The 17,955-nt window shown below is 40.6% G+C and overlaps 1 protein-coding gene across 1 annotated transcript in view; it reads left to right on the top strand.

Moving 5' to 3' along the window:
• The window catches only part of LOC127792056 (uncharacterized), a 70,246-nt gene that overhangs the window by 9,248 nt on the left and 43,043 nt on the right, over positions 1-17,955 (top strand). Inside the window, exon 5 of the mRNA XM_052322368.1 lies at positions 17,662-17,727. Within this exon, the coding sequence (XP_052178328.1) occupies positions 17,662-17,727 (66 nt within the window). The remainder of the gene's footprint in view (positions 1-17,661; positions 17,728-17,955) is intronic.

Raw genomic sequence — 17,955 nt, 5'->3', positions numbered from 1 at the left:
TCTGGCCGTCGCTTACCTTAGCAATGTGGCGGATGCTTGGTTTCAAGGCTAGAGCAGAAGAAGAATTGAGTTGAACTGGCAGGAGTTCCTGGAGGATTTTTGTGCTCTTTTTGGAGAAAAAACCATGACAGACATAGTAGAGGAATTCAACAAACTTAAGCAAGAAGGATCAATTGAGGACTACCAAACCAAGTTTGAGGAGTTGAGATCCCTGCTAATCCGTTCTCTCTCAACTTTGGATGAACCGTAGTTGGTGTCTATTTTTATCAGCGGATTGAATAATGAACTTAGACCCACTGTTAAGATGTTACAGTCAGCCATCGTTAAGCAGGCTGCGGAGAAAGCCTGACTCCAGGAGTTAGCCTTGGAGGCAATTTTTAAGAAGCATAGGTCAATATCTAAGGGTTATATCGGGGGCGATTTACAAAGTAGTGTGGGAGGAATGACTAAGCCTAGCAATCTGGTGGTGCAGAAGGGAAACCTATTACCCAAGGCTGCACACCACCTAACCCCAATCAAGTCCCTTTCGGTGAAATAGAAACAACAGCTTGGGCTTTGCTTCTGATGTGGGGAGAAGTATACCCCTGGACACCAATGTAAAAGGCAACTATTGCACATGGAGGGACAAGTAGAAGAGGAAGAAGGAGCAGAGGAGGCTGTAGAAATGGAGGTAACAAGAAACGAAACTATAGGGGAAGAAGATGGGGAGATATCATTGCATGCCTTGCAAGGCTGCCCATCTGAAAAGATAATTAAGGTGAAAGGTTCAGTGGGGAAGAAGAGAGTGATGGTTCTTATTGACAATGGAAGCACGCATAGCTTCCTAGATGAGGACACTACCATGGACCTGCAGTCTCAACCACAAGCAACCCTTCCTCTATCTCTTATAGTTGCCGATGCAGTAAAATGTTAAGCAGATTCAGATGCCAAGGTTTCAGATGGGTGATGTAGGGTCAAGAATTTACAGCGGATTTGAGAATCCTAAAATTAGGAGGCTGCCACATTGTTCTAGGGGTGGATTGGATGAAGAGGATGAGTCCCCTGATTTTTGATGTCAATAAACTTGAAGTAACCTTTGAAATGGCAGGGAAGAAGTTAACCTTGATAGGGAGTTTAGAGGTGGGTGAATGCAAGATGGTGACAGGCAGAAGGTTGCAGAAACTTTTGCAGCATGAAGAAGCTGACATAGCCCAATTACATTCTCTATATGTAGTGGAGTTGGAGGCTGAGGAAGGAGAGGTGGGAGGAAATGCAATAAGAGAAAAAAAGGACCACTCATGGCCTGCTACTTCCACTCTATATTCTCTCAATGAGGTACACTCTTGTGACCCCTTGCACTCATTGTTGATTGAGTTTGAGGATTTGTTTGCCAAACCATCTACCCTACCCCCAACTCGATTCCTTAACCATACTATCCACTTAAAACCCAATGCAGAACTTGTTAACACCCGATCCTATAGGTGTTTTCCCTTGTAGAAAGATGAAATAGAAAAACTGGTCAAGGAAATGCTCGCCAAATCTATAATACAACCAAGCCAAACTCCTTTTGCATCCCCCGTTCTCCTAGTAAAAAAAAAAAAAATTGGAATGTGGCGGTTTTGTGTGGATTACCACCAGTTGAACTCCCTTACTATTAAGAGCAAATTCCTCATCCCATTCATAGAGGATTTGTTAGATGAACTAGCTGGAGCCACTACCTTTTCAAAGCTTGACTTAAGAGTTGGATACCACCAAATTAGGATGAGTCCAACTAATATCCCCAAGACTGCTTTCAAGACTCATCAAGGCCTATATGTATTCCTAGTTATGTCGTTTGGTGTAACTAACACCCTTGCCACGTTTCAAACTCTGTTGAACCACATATTTTCCCCATATTTAAGGAAATTCATCCTCGGTCTTTTTTTATGATATCCTCATATACAACCCTTCTATTGATCAACATTTGATCCACTTAAGGACAACCTTCGAAATCCTCATATCCAATCAACTATTTGTGAAAAGGTCTAAATGTACTTTTGCTGAGAGAAAAGTGGGATACTTAGGCCACATAATCACAAGAGGTGTAAGCACAGATCCAAAGAAAATTGTGGCTATGGTGGAGTGGCCAAGACCACAAATTATCAAGGAGTTGAGGGGTTTTCTAGTCCTCACTAGGTATTACAGGAGGTTCATCAAGGACTATGGCATCATAAGCAAGCCATTAACTGAGTTACTTAAGAAGAATAGCTTTGGGTGGAATTCATAGGTGGAGACAACCTTTCTAACATTAAAGAAGGCTATGACACAGGCCCTTATACTGGCCTTAACTGACTTTTCAAAGCCTTTCATTTTGGAGACACATATGAGACAAGGGTAGGTGCTGTGTTGGTTCCGGAGGGCAAACCCTTAGCATTTCTTAGCCAAGCCTTAGCCCCAAAACACTTGGGGACTAAGCATTTATGACAAGGAGTTGTTAGTAGCATTGATGGTTGTTGCATATGTCAACAACTTACCACTCAGAAATTGATGGGTAGATTAAACAAGTAAACCAATGCCTAGAAAACTTACCTTTGGTGCATTTGTTTTTCTAGACCAAAAAGTTGGAACAAGTGGCTATCACTTGTCCAATGGTAGTATAACTCTAATTTTCATGACTCCTTGAAGAGGACCCCATTTGAGGCCCTGTTTGGTTACAAACCACCCATATTACCCGTTGTTATGAGATATTCAAATGTTGAAGTGCGGTGGATCAGTATTTATAGCAAAAGTAAGAGGCATTACAAGTGATTAAAAAGGAGCTGACTGTGGCATAGAACAAGATGAAACAAATGGTAGATAGAAGGAGTGAAAGATTGTTTGAGATGGGTGACATGGTTTATTTGAAGGTGAAAAGTTTTAGTAACAGGTGTTCTCAATGACCCTTGCAACCAAACTCAACCCAAACTAGTACTGTCCCTTCCCTATAGTGGCCAAGGTAAGGAAGGTAGCATACAGGTTGCAGCTATCAAATGGAGTATTAATTCATGTAGTTTTCCATGTGTCTCTATTGAAGAAATCGGTGGCACGTACTGACCTCACTAGTTTGGATCTTCCCCCTATTGTAAAAGATTTAACAGTGAATGTGGATCCCCTAGCGGTGCTGGAGAAGAGGGTGATTTACCAAAATTCTCTACTGTTAACCCAAGTTTTGGTGCTATGGACCCACCTACACTCTGATCACACAACATGAGAGTGCTTGCCCGACCTCCTTAAGCAATTTCCTTGAGTTGCGTAGCTTTTGTAATTTCTTGGAGATAAGAAATGTTTCAATGGGGGGGGGTATTGTTACATTCATAGGGGCAGAAGAGTCATTGTATTTCTTTTCTTATACTTTCTGCTTGTAATGCTAGTACCTAGCTGTCATAGCGGTTGTGCTTAATTGGATTGTACATTCTGGATAGTGGTATCGTTGGGCTATATATAGGCCACAACTAGAGGATGGGGATTATCATGTGAATAAAGAATCATTTCCCTTACTTTCTGTTATCTTTCTCTCACTTTCTGTTTTCTCTCTCTCTCTCTCTCTCAAACATTCCCTCTCTTTCTTGCTGTTTCTCTCCCTCCAAGTTCTTTCTAACTCTTAATCCTTCCCAATTGATCCCTTATCAGATCCGAGGATCTGACACCTGTTATACCTTAAATCAAATTTCTCATGAGCTCTATACTAGAACTGTCAACTTTTGGCTCTAAATTTTTAGTATTCATTATTTCTTATTGAATTTTTGTCTTATTGTTATTGCTTGATAAGTCGTGCTTCCATATTGTACAAATTGGTTTCACAATATCAATTATGTGATTGAGAATGACCATATCAATTATCTTTATTCAGCACCATCTCACGAAACTTTTTGTTATAATTGTGACCCGAAATTCAAATTTGACTAAGATTGTGACTCCTAATTTGATCGTGATTGTGACTTCGAATTTGACTATGATTAAAATGTTGTCAAATTCAATTTTGAGTGGGATTTATCTCATTTGAAGGAATATTCTCATGAATTATCTTCTGATCAGGATATAATTTCCTGTGCACATTTATAAATGATTTTAGATCTATAAATAGGTGCCCAATGCTTTGAATTTAGTTGCAACAATATTATCTTAGTGACATTTTTGGTGTGGCAATTTCACTTTTGTACTAGTAATATTTACTCAGTGATATTTTGTTCTTTCTGTCCCTAATTTTTTTCAATTTGGATTTTTCACGTAAAATTATATGTTTGTTTGTGTGGTTGATGGTTTGAACGTGGTTTGTATTTGATCAAATTTTGTAATAAACTGGTATTAGAGCCGTTGGATCAAACCATCAATGTTTGGCAGATCTCAGCCGTTGGATTTGCATATCATCATTATCTTCCAGCCAGGCTTTCAAGCAGCTTGTCGCCGTTGTCACTGTCGACTGCCCACGCGTTTTCCATTGATGTTGCTGCTATCGCCATCGAGAGCCCTTTTCACCTTTGTCGTTTCCGAATTGAAATGTGACTGCTTCAGTGTCTTCTTCAGCTAGATTTGGGCGACCCTTCATCTTCTTTAATTGTCGCAACAACTGCTTCTGTCGATCTGCCTTGGCCGGTTGTTTCCCCCTCACCATTGCCATCAATCTTCGTGCTCCCGCCATCGCTGTTCGCATTCTACCGTCTGTCGCCTTGTCGCGTGATAGTCAACCCTTCGCTATTTCTAGTATGTTTTTATTCTATTCGATCGGCCAACGACGTTCTTGCCGGTCACCTCGTCCTTGTCAGTCGGTTGCCTCCGTTCTTGTCATCTACTCGCTACTCCTTGCCATCGATCACCTGAAGGTCCTGCCTCTGTCTGCCATTAACACACAGATACTTCTGACATTGTTTGTTGTTTTAGCCAACCTAGATCTTGCCCATATTTGGTTTAGATCCGACCTGACCCCATTGGCTCACTATAGATTTGACAAATCCAAATCTGTTTGTTTGCCCAGATTTGCAGCCTAGATCCATATCTGTTTTTGTCCAAATTTGCTGTCCAGATCCGATATCCTCATCTGTTTTATGTTGGGATTTTGTTTATTGATCGTTTGACATTATTTGATCTTCGTATTGGCTACCTTGAAGTATGATATTCCATTATTGAATCGGAATATTTGATTCTTACTATGGTAGGTTAACATGCGTGCAATTTTGGACAGATGGATTTAGATGAAGGTGGAGTCATCAAGGGGGGTTTGCATTGGTGAATGTGAAATCATTAAGATCAGTAAAGATTCTCTGAGGCTGATCTTGTTGTCTATGCTTTGAGTGCTGCTGAAGATATCCACTATAGTAAACTGTGTATGGATTTGGGTGGTATTTTTCGTGGTGCAGTTTTGGTTGGTATTTATCAGGAGATTAATTCTTCATGATTTTGTTGGAAGAAATTTTTTTGGATAATTCCATTTAAATTTCGTGTCAAGGTGGAATTTTGGAACTGTAAAATGCCTTAGAATTCTTTTTTTCCTACAGAAATCATTAAATTCATGTGAACAAAATTCTAAACCATTGTCAATGTGGAGACACTTAATCTGTCTGTCGATTTATTTCTCAATCATAGTTTTCCACTATCTGAAAGTAGCAAAAACATTAGTCTTCTGTTTTAATGTATCGCTGTTGAATTAGATACAATTTACTTACCTCCTTGTCTCTTAAAATTTGCATTCCAAATATCTTATTTGTTGCTTCCAAATCTCTCATCTCAAATTTTTTGTTGAGCTGAGCTTTCAATCTCCTTATCTCATTTTTATTTTTCGATGCTACTAGCATATCATTAACATATAACAACAGATATATAAAGGATCCGTTCTTGTTCCTTTTAAAATAGATACAACTTGTGAGAAAACAATTATGAGAGAAAAACTTAAGAGATTAGTCTCTTAGTGTGTTATTTATAATAGGCATAATGGGCCTAATAACCTACGGGCTTAGTCTATGGGCTTAGCCTAATTACACATAGTTATAACAAATAAATAATTAAAACTCATATAACAATATGCAATATATCTAATTATACTAATAATTCTAATACTCTCCCTCAAGCTGGAGCATAAATATCATATGCACCAAGCTTGTTACAGATATATTCTATCCGATGACTGTTTAGAGACTTGGTGAAGACATCGGCAAGTTAATCACTTGAGTTAACAAATCCTGTAACAATAACACATTCAATAAGCTTTTTTCTAATAAAGTGACAGTCGATTTCAATATGCTTAGTCCACTCATGGAACACTGGATTGGAAGCAATGTGCAAGGCAGCCTGATTATCACAAACAAGCTTCATAGGGGACACTTCACAAAACTTAAGTTTCTCCAAGAGTTGTTTAAGCTAGATGAGCTCACAAGTTGCATTAGCCATAGTCCGATACTCTGTCTCTGCACTAGATCTAGCTACTACATTCTGTTTCTTACTTTTCCAAGAAATCAGATTTCCTCCCACAAGAACACAATATCCAGAGGTCGACCGGCGATCAGAAGGAGAGCCAGCCCAATCTGCATCTGCATAACAACAAATATCCGTGTGTTCCTTATCCTCATAGAGTAGCCCTTTACTTGGTGCTCGTTTGATATATCTCAGAATTTGGATAACAACATCCCAGTGAGAATTACATGGAGAATTGAGAAACTGACTCACCACACTCACAACAAAAGCAATGTCGGGACGAGTGACTGTGAGATAGTTCAGTTTGCCTACCAATCTTCTATACCTTCCAGGATCTGAGTAAGACTCCCCCTGTCCCGGCAAGAGTTTGACATTTGGGTCCATTGGGGTGTCAATTGGTTTGCAGTTCACCATACCGGTTTCTTCTAAGATGTCAAATGCATATTTCCTCTGAGAGATTGAGATCCCATCTCTTGATTGAGCAACTTCAATACCCAAGAAATATCGGAGTTTGCCTAGGTCTTTAGTTTGAAAGTGCTGATGGAAATGTTCCTTCAGATTTTGTATACCAACCTGATCGTTCCTTGTGATAACAATGCTATTTACATAAACAACGAGGTAGATACATAAAGAAGAAGAATATTGATAGAAAACTGAATGATCATCTTTGCTTCGAGTGAGACCAAAAGCTTGAACCATGTGCTGAACTTGCCGAACCACGCCCGTGGAGATCGTTTCAGGCCATAGAGAGACTTCTTGAGTTTGTAGACTACATTAGACTCCCCCTGAGCAACAAAACCAGGTGGTTACTCCATATAAACCTCCTCTTGCAAATCACCGTGAAGAAATGCATTTTTAATGTCCAATTGATAAAGCGGCTAATGACGCGTGGCAGCCATAGAGAGAAATAGGCGAACAGAGGCCATTTTAGCAACTGGAGATAAGGTATCACTGTAATCCAGCCCATAGATCTGTATAAAGCCTTTGCCAACCAAGCGGGCTTTAAGACGTTCCACTTGTTTGTTGGGACCCACTTTAGGGGTGAACACCCATCGACAACTAACGGGAGTCTTTCCTGGTGGCAAATGCACCAAATCCCAAGTGCCAGTAGAATTCAAAGCACCCACCTCATCTAACATAGCCTGGGGCCAACCAGGATGGGACATGGTTTCACCCAGTGTTCAAAAACGCGCTAGGCGCTAGTCGGGCGCCAGGCTGGGGCCTAGCGCCTAGGGTGCCTAGGCAGGGCCTAGGCGGCGACTAGGAAAAATGATTTTTTTTTTTTCTAAAAACCTTTTGATGTAATTTGATATTATTTTCAGGTAAATCAAAGTTGAAAAGACAAGTGAAATAATGGAATTAAGACTCAAAAAATAAACTATTATATTAGTTATAAGTTCAAGAAGGTAGAAGTAGCAATAATACAACATAAACCATATCCGAAGAATCTAAGTCTAACTATCTAATTGGTCTTCTTCCTCTCCATATTCTTCCAATACACGATCTTCATCGGACTCAAAATCAAATTCATTGATTTCTTGCTCATCTTCTTCTTCTGATTGAAAATCATCTTCATGAAGCTCTCTCATCCTAGAACTTCTTCGAGCTTGAAGCATCTCGTCTGCTCCCGATGCTTCACCAACCACTTCCCAAGTGAGTCCCGTACCAGGCTCAACTTCTTCATCATCTTCTCCATCAACGATCCATCCTTGTGCATTACTAGCATCACTAGCAAGTAGCACATCAACATTCCTTTCCTTCTCCCTTTTGTGCTTGTTCATCAATTTCGCATTAAATTGAACATAGACTAGATTGTTCAATCGATTCACGTCTAGTCTATTTCTTTTTTTCGTATGTATCTACATAAATAAAATAAAAGCAATATCAATATAAATGATAACTGAATAAGGATAACTAATTGATAGTAAATAAGTATAATTCATATATACACTAACCCCTTCAAAAGTGCTCCAATTTCTTTCACAACCGGATGAACTAGTGGTTAACGAGAGAATCTTTCTCGCCATTCGTTGCAAGTTTGGAGTTTGATTTCCATAAGTCATCCACCATGTAACTACATAGGTCAAACAAGTATAAAGTAAACAAATTTAATTTATACACTAATACACAATAGAAAGGATTAAAAGAATTTTATACCTGGATTATAATTGTCATCATTTTTCGCACACCCTTGAGTTGCCCACGATTTTCCAAAAGCTCCATCTTTACGAGTATACTTTGGCAACTCAACATTTATAACATGGCCTTGCAATTCACCATCATAATGATAAAACATCTCCACATAGTTAAAAAGCCCATCCATCACTTCATTATCAAGTTGTATATCCATATCCTTGAAAAAGTAGTAGGGATTCAAAAGGTAAGCTGCAAAATGTAGTGGACTATCTAGCCTATCTTTTACCCTTGCTTCAATAATCTCCATAATAGGCTTATAGTTCTTTTCAAGATTATTTAAGGCCTCCTTAATATCTTCCTTTGCTTGCTTAATCTCTCCACATAAAAAGCCCATAGAAGGCTTTCTATCCGCATCAACAATTCGAAGCACCTTCACCAAAGGTGCAAAAACTTTAAGGCATATAGTCACACCATTCCAAAAAGCAATGCTCATCACAGTAGCATAGGCTGCTTTACCTTTAACAATCTTTGACCATTTGCACTCCTCCCATTCGGAGCTGGTAAACATTGCCCTCAATTGGGCCTTTTTCTCCATCAAACTCTGTAAAGTCAAGAAAGCAGAAGCAAATCTAGTAACTCCTGGTCTCACTATGTCCCTCTTCTTCGTAAATGACCTCATTAAGGACAAGGTCTTATGGTGTGCATAAATGAAGATTGTGAAACTCTTGGCCTGATCAATGACTTTCTTATACTTCGGCAGTTTTCCAATACTTTCAAGCATCAAATTGATGGTGTGAGTAGCACATGAGGTCCAAAAGATATTTGGCCTCTTCACCTTCAATAATTTTGTCGCTCCCATATTATTGGCAGCATTGTCGGTTACTACTTGGATGACGTTTTGTGGCCCAACTTGCTCAATGCATTTATCCACATACTCAAAGATAAGTTCACTTGTATGTGCTTCATCTGAAGACTCTCTAGAAGAAAGGAAAGCAGTACCTGCATTAGAATTAACACATAGGTTCATGATGCTCCTCCTTTTTCTATCTGTCCAAGCATCTGTCATAATGGAGCACCCAGTTCGTGCCCACTCTTCTTCATGCTTCTTCAATAACTCTTTTATTCTGTCAACTTCCCCCTTTAATAGTGGTTCCTTCAATTGGTATTGACTGGGAGGTTTGAAGCCCGGCCCAAATTGACCAACCGCCTCAACAAACAATTTGAAGCTATCATTGTCAATCGCATTGAAAGGTATACCAGCTTCATACACCCATCTAGCACAATATTCACGAACAGATTGCGTTCTCTCTTTAAATAGTGCTTCACTAATAGTTTGTTGCCTTTGGCTCATTCTCGCACTCAAACAAGTTTCAGGGCTGATGGAGCTTGCAAACTTATCGATAGGGCCAAGAGTACGAGACGTTTTTCTGCTACCTAACTCTTGCAATTCATCTTCATCATCCCCTTCCACTCTTTCGGAGATATTAACAGTTGATCTCATCAAATCTTCCTCCTCCTTCTTATTTTTCCTCTTATTCTTTGCCTCGGCAATAGCATTCTTACATTTGGCTTGATCTGTTGGAGAAGATTTTGGACATGTAGAAACATTTCCAGAAATGTGGCCAATGTGTTCTTTTACTCTGTAAACACCTCCAGACATAATTTTACCACACAACTTACATTTAATTTTATCCATATTTTTTGGATCAATTAACATTCCATACTCCCATCCGACATCATTTGACTTCCTTTTAAGAATTGAGGAGGCCTCAGACGATGCTCCCGTACTTCCAGTCCTATCCGAATCATTCATTTCACTTCCTGACTCCTGTTTTTCCCTGAGTATTGAATAATTTCAATAATATATATTAAAATTTAACTAAAACTCATCAAATGAAATGAAATCAGCTGCTGCTTGAAGCAGCAAGCTGACGCAGCAAGCTTGCATATTGCTTGCTTGCTGCTTCAACGAGCAGCAAGCAGCAGCAACTTGCTGCTCGTTGAAGCAGCAAGCTTGCGTTGCTGCAGCAAGCAGCACAGCAAGCGTGCGTTGCTGCTTGTTGCAGCAGCAAACAAGCAATATGCAAGCGAGCCATGAGTAGCTTTGCGTTGCTGCTTGCTGCTGAGTTGCTGCAAAAAGGCAAGCTTGCGTTGGCGGAGGAAGATGGATGGTTGGATACATACCGCAGCAAGACGCGAACGGCGACGAGAGAGAACGACCAACAGGCAACAGGTGAGGTCGGCAACAACGAGAGAGCAAGACTAAGAGAAGAGATCAATGGCGGTGGCGAACAACCAAGAAGAGATCGAAGGCGAGAGAGAGAGAGAGAGGAGCCGCGATGAACACAACTAGAGAGAGAAAGGGAAAGGGGATCGGGAAATAGAGAAAGGGAGGGGGAAAAAAGGTTGGTCCAAGACGCGCACGACCTAGGTGGCCCAGGTCGTGCGCGACCCAGGCGGCCGCCCAGGCGGTTAGGCGCCGCCTGGTCCGCCTAGGCGGCGCCGCGAACCGATTAGTCGGCCATGGCGCATAGGGCTACCGAGTAGCCCTAAATCAATGCGGCCGGTTGCTGCTCAGCGCCTAGGCGGTCGCCTAAGCCGAATTTTCGAACACTGGTTTCACCAGTGGTTTTAGGAATAGAAATAGAAGAAAGGCTCGAAACAAAAGCACTATAAGCAGGTGACCAACGGTCATAACACAAAAAATTATAAAAAGGATGTGGATTGTGAGTAGATTGTCTACCTTTGCGGAGTGCAAAAGGAAGGTTGTCAGGCTGAGGATCCATGGTAGGAGTGACCATTGACGGAGAGAGTGAGTCAGGAGAGTCGCAGTAAAGAGGAATGCCGGTGCCAGGAGCAGGATGAGGACGACGGTGGTAAGTAAGAAGTGGAGGAGTCGGGGAGTGTGGACCGGAAGATGGAAGTGAAGGGTCCACCGAGGAGGAGATAGACGAATCTAATAAGGGCAACGAAAGAGAAGGAATAGGCAATACTTGGTCAAGAAGCCGTGAATCAGGCTGAACAACAGATAATAAAGATTGTTGTTCAAAGAATGTGACATCAGCAGACATAAGATAGTGGTTCAACTCAGGAGAGTAACACTTATAACTTTTCTACAACCGGGAGTAACCGAGGAAAATACACTTGAGGGATTTGGCAACAAGTTTATCCTGTCTTAGTGAAAAGGAATGTACAAAACAGATACATCCAAATACACGAAGGGGAATAGAATAAAGGGGCTGGGAGGGGAACAAAAGAGCGTGAGGATTGTTGTCCTTTAACACTGAAGATGGCATGCGATTGATTAGATAACACGCAATAAGAACATCTCCCCAGAATTTGGTGGGAAGATTGACATGTAAAAGTAGTGTTCGTGTAGTTTCAATGAGATGGCGATTTTTACGCTCGACAATACCATTTTGTTGAGCTGTATAAGGACAAGAAGATTGATGCAAAATGCCACGAGTAGTCATAAAAGTAGTAAATTGAGAAGAAAAGTACTTAGGGGCATTATCACTACGTAAAGCACGTATAGAAATTCCAAACTGTGTTTTTATTTCAGCAATGAATGTCTGAAAGACAGAAAACAATTCAGACCCACTCTTCATGAGAAACAACCAAGTGCAGCGAGAAAAGTCATCAATGAAAGTAACAAAATATGAGAAACCAAGAGTAGAATTGACACGACTGGGCCCCCATACATCAGAGTGCACAAGAAAAAACGGAGCCTCAGCCCTATTATTGACACGACTGGAAAAAGAACTACGTGCGTGTGTACCACGCTGACATGAATCACAATCAAAAATAGACAACGATGACAAACTAGGAACTAATTTCTTCAATTTAGAGAGGCTGTGATGACCAAGATGAGAGTGGAGAAGATCTGGGAAAGTAGCACTCGTGCAAGCCATCGGCACATCAAGATGATAGTGACCTTGTGACTCACTCCTAATGCTAATCGTCCGCCCCGTACCCTAGTCCTGTACACAAACAGAGGTAGGAGTGAAAGTGACTGAGCAGTTAAGGGTTTTAGCAAGCTGGCTAATTGAAATCAAATTGAAAGGATTGCCAGGGACATATAAAATCGAATTTAAAGATAAAGATAAAGATGAAGTGGGTGTGGTTTGGCTTATCCCTTTAACTGCAGTTTTGGTGCCATTAGCTAGAGTAATTGTAAGTAAGGTATCAGAATAAGTAAGTGAAGAGAAAAGAAGTTCATTACCACACATGATTAGTGGCGACAGAATCTATAATCCAAGGACCAAGAGATGGGCTTTTGGCAACGCAAGCAACGAGATTAACAGGATGAGACTGCTGGGTGGCCTGAAACTTCAAAAAGACATCATACTCAACTGTAGACATAGGTATCAACTGTGAACCCGGTGTAGATTGGACAAAACTAGGATCACTTTGGAATGCATGAGCTGCACTGGTAGATGATGTAGGTGAAGCAGCGGGCCGACCATGTTTCTTCCAACACCTGTCCTCAAGATGACCCAATTTCTTACAAAAGGTACACTATGGACGTGTCCGATTATTATTACGGCCTCTATTTCCTCCTTAATGAGAAGCTTGAGACACAAGGGCTGAAGATTCGGCTGGAGGAACAACATGAGAAGAAGAGGACATACCATGTGCACCGGTCATGTTCAACAACCTTTTATAAGAGTCATTCATAGTAGGATTAGTGGAGCTAGTCAAGATTTGATGCCCGATGGCGTCAAATTCTGATTTTAGATTGGAAAGAGCAATAACCATAAAAAACTTATCTCTTTGAGCAACCTGTTCAGTCTTGATTGTAGTAATGGGGAGAAGAGCATCAAATTCTTGCATGAGAGCTCGAACATGTCCCAAATAAGATTCCATGGACGACTCTTGCTTCAGATTCTTGATATTAGAGACCACAGTGTACAAACGTTGGATATCATTCGTATAACATTCTTCAGCTTCCTTCCACACGTCAACACAAGTTTCAAATGGCCGAAAGAGCTGCATGATGGATGGATCAATGGACTGCCATAGGAGACTACATAACTGGGCATCAACTTGTTTCCATCTAGCCTGATTAGCTTCCGGCACACTTTCAGCCTTTGTGGTAAGATGATTAGCTTGGCCTTGCCATTTGAACCACATTTTGACAGAGGTTGCCCATGAAAGATAATTGGCAGACCTTATCAACTTGATAGTGGTGATATTGGCTGTTCTGATATTGGAGATAGTAAAGGACTGAGAGGCAGCTGGGGCAATAGTTGCGGTTGTGGGAGTAGCATCAACAGAAATTGCGTCACTGAGGTTAAACATAACGAGGATTTGACACCGGGAATAGGCCTAGGGCAGGGAGGCGAGCTGATCTGGAGAAGCTAGGAGAAAACGGCCGACAGACGCGCCTTCACATGCTGGCGTATGGGGGCGGATGACTGCACATGGCGGCGCGTGGGAGCTTCGATGGTTGCGATTTTTCGGCGACAACTCGGCCTGAAGGCGGCAAACCCTAGGGTGGGGTCGGTTCTAGCAAAAGATGGCTGGACAGTGATGTTCGGCGTGAACAGTGATGAATAGAAAGAAAACTAGGTTTTTTTTTTTTTTTTTTTTTTTTTTTTTTTTTCGGCATGAACATTGATGATGAAGAAAAAAAATTAGGTTTTTAAGCCGCTGGAAAAAGATACACAGCGGTGGCTAGGGTTTTTCTCACCAGTGGCTCTGATACCATGTGAGAAAACAATTATGAGAGAAAAACCTAAGAGATTAGTTTCTTAGTATGTTATTTATAATAGGCACAATGGGCGTAATAACCTACGGGCTTAATCTATGGGCTTAGCCTAATTACACATAGTTATAACAAATAAATAAATAAAACTCATACAACAATGTGTAATATATCTAATTATACTAATAATTCTAATACAACTGTCATAACTGCATCTATTAAAACTGTGCTTAATCATAAAGGAATCAAACCTTTTATATCACTGTCGAGGAGAATGTTTCAGGCCATATAGAGACTTCTTCAACAAGCATACATAGTTTTCTTTGCCTAGAACTTCGAAACCCTCTGGTTGCTACATATAGATATGCTCATCAACTTCCCCATGTAAGAATGCTGTCTTAACATCCAGCTGTTTAAGTTCAAGATCTTGAATAGCTAGAATACCAAGGAGTGCCCAGATGGAACTGTGTTTTACAACTGGGGAAAGTACGTTTGTGAAGTCCACACTTGGAACCTGACTGTACCATTTCGCTACAAGGCTAGCTTTGTACTTTGTTTTTTCAACTCTTAGTGTACCTTCTTTCCTCTTAAATATCCATTTGCATTTAACTGCTTTCTTATTCTTGGGTAGAATCATTAATTTTCAAGTACCGTTTTTATGTAAAGGTTCCATCTCTTCTTGCATTGTTGTAATCTATCTCCAAGATTCAACACAATTAATTACTTCAAAATAAGTGGAAGGCTCTTCACTGCAGTCAATATCTTTAGCCACATTCAATGCATGGGGCAACAATATCATTTTAGTGATATTTTGGTCTTGGCAATATCACTTTTGTTGTAGCAATATTTGCTTAGTGATATTTTGTTCTTTTTGTAGTGGTTTTTCCTGATTTGAGTTTTCCATGTAAAATTCTGTGTTCGTTTGTGTGGTTGATGGTTTGTTCGTGGTTTGTTTTCCCTCATTCGGGGGGTTGCATCAGGAAGAACATTCGGTGTAGAATTTTGTCACATTGTTCTTTTGTTTGGATTTGTATTGTCAATATGACTTTAGAAGTCAATTGACATTATGAATGTTGTGTTGGTTAGTGTTGTTATCAAAATACAACAATTAAAATTTGTGATGTGGGGTCCACTCGAGCTTGTTGTCGGGTGAGGTTAGGTTGCCGTAAGAAAAGTTGCCTTCAAGAGAGTTTGCCGTTAGGATGCTTGCCACAAGGATTTTGCCACAAGGCTTTGCCACAAGCTCTCGCCACAAGGTTTCGCCCCAAGGCTTCGCCACAAGGCTTCGGCACTAGCTCTGGCCACAAGGTTCTGCCTTCGCAGCTAGGTCTCGCCGCAAGGTTTTACCTCCGCCATGAGATCTCGCTTCAAGCTTTTAGCTTCGCCGCAAGAATTTATCTCCACCACAAGGTCTCGTCGCAAGCTTTTAGCTTCGTCGCTAGGTTCGCCGCAAGGATTTACCTCTACCACGAGGTCTCGTTGCAAGCTTTTAGCTTCGCCACAAGCTTTTGTCTTCGCCGCTAGGTTCGCTGCAAGGATTTGGCCCTATTGATGCTAAAATAATGGGTTAGAAGGCTCGCGGGAATCTTCCCCCGCGAAGACCCTCTGATGCCAAAGTCAGTCTTGAATCCCAATGACTATTCACGAAAACAGTAAATGTGCATTCAAAGTGTCTAGATTTTATCGAAGTTGGAAGTCCTTTTCAATGTCCTGTAGCTGGGTATTTATAGGGCACAATTCTCAAGAATGCTTAGTGCTGACACGTGTCCCTTGTTGAATGAACCATGTTTGAGGTGTGTGGCTACAATAAAGTCTTTGATGCAAGGTCTTGCCACAAGGTTTTGTCTTTACTATAAGGTCTCGCTGCAAGGTTTTACCTCCGCCACAAGATCTCGCCGCAAGGTTTTGCCTTCGCTACAAGGTCTTGCCGTGAGGTTTTACCTTCGCCACAAGGTCTCGCTGTGAGGTTTTGCCTTCGCCACAAGGTCTCGTCGCGAGGTTTTGCCTTCGCCACAAGGCCTCGCTGCTGCCTTCGCCACAAGGTCTCGTCGCGAGGTTTTGCCTTCGCCACAAGGCCTCGCTGCAAGGTTTTACCTTCGCCACAAGGTCTTGCCGCGAGGTTTTGCCTTCGCCATAAAGTCTCACCGCAAGGTTTCACTCCGCCACAAGATCTCGCTGCAAGGTTTTGCCTTTGCCACAAGGTCTCGCCGCAAAGGTTTTATCTCCACCATAAGGTCTCGCCGTAAGGTTTTGCCTTTGCCACAAGGTCTCGCTGCAAGGTTTTGCCTCCGCCACAAGGTCTCGCCGCGAGGTTTTGCCTTTGCCATAAGGTCTCGCCGCAAGGTTTTACCTTCGCCGCAAGGTCTCGTTGCGAGATTTTGCCTTTGCCATAAGGTCTTGTTGCAAGGTTTTACCTCTACCACAAGGTCTTGTCACAAGATTTTGCCTTCATCACAAGGGGGCTTGCGGCACACTTCTGCAAAGTTGCTGCCGCAAAGGGGGCTCGCGGCACACTGCCGCAAAGCCCTTGCCGCAAGTGGGCTTATGGCACACTGTCGCGAGCGTTTTTTATTTTTTCTTTAAAAATTCTCATTTTTTTTCAATCTATTTTCCATGGTACAACAGTTAGAATAAGGTGCAGTTGATGATCATGATGATGATGGTGGAAGGGAAAAAAAAAAATGCTTCATCAAATATCTCCTAAACATTGAGATATTATAGGATTTGTTTACAAATCATGTCATAGTTATTGTTTTGTTTGTAAGTTAGAATCTTAGTCATATCTACAGATGTAGGTATTTGTGGTTAATATGATTAATTTATCATGGCTTGAATTCAATTTTGAATTCTAACCTTTATATTGAAAGATTTATACACCATAAAAGGTGTTTAGCTGTTTATTAAGGTTACATAAAAACATTTATACAAATATATCAATTTGTATTTTGAAACATTTTTACACTTTATTTTTTTTTTTTAATGTTTCCTTTGTGTTTCTAAAACGTTTGCAAAACATTTTGTTTCTAAGTTGATGAAACAACATGGAAAAATGGTATTTTGATCTTTGTCGAGGAATGTTAGTATTTTTTTGGTCTTTTATTATGAGAAATAGTGCTAGGAGTTCTAATATCCACATAAATATATATGCCCCAGTATTGATTAATTTAGGAGGCATTTATATCAAATTCTATGTAGATCTCCTCAGGAATGGTGTCAAAAATGTCTTGTTTCATTTTTAGATTTTTGTTTTTTTTTTTCTATTTGTTCATGTCAGTAGGAGAGATTGAATTCTTGTTGATTTCTTTATCACTTTGAGATGTTTATTGTTTTTCAAAGGGAATCTTCTACTTCTGGCTTTCAGGTCTAAACATTACTTGAATGTTTACCTGGATTTACTTTTTGCTTCTTTTTTCCAGATTCTTCGTATTGGTGTCTATGAGATTGTCAAGCTAGAAATGCCGCCATATGCAGTTGTAGATGAGGCAAGTTTTACATACTGGATTTCCATCTTCTGGAATTTCCTTCATCCTTGTTAATATTTACCATAAGGGTGCTTCTTAAACAGCAGCTCTTAAGATAAATAAGCTATAAAATGAGATATTAGATAACCCTTTTATCTTCAGAAAATTTTGGATGATTCTTCCATTCTATATTCCCATACTTAATAGGCTCAGTTAATTAGTTCTGTCTTTTCTTTTCAACAAAATTGA

Source organism: Diospyros lotus, chromosome 15 (assembly GCF_014633365.1).
Source record: "Diospyros lotus cultivar Yz01 chromosome 15, ASM1463336v1, whole genome shotgun sequence".
Classification (NCBI taxonomy): domain Eukaryota; kingdom Viridiplantae; phylum Streptophyta; class Magnoliopsida; order Ericales; family Ebenaceae; genus Diospyros; species Diospyros lotus.
The sequence above is the reverse complement of the archived record's forward strand: the minus strand, read 5'-3'. Positions and strand labels throughout refer to the sequence as shown.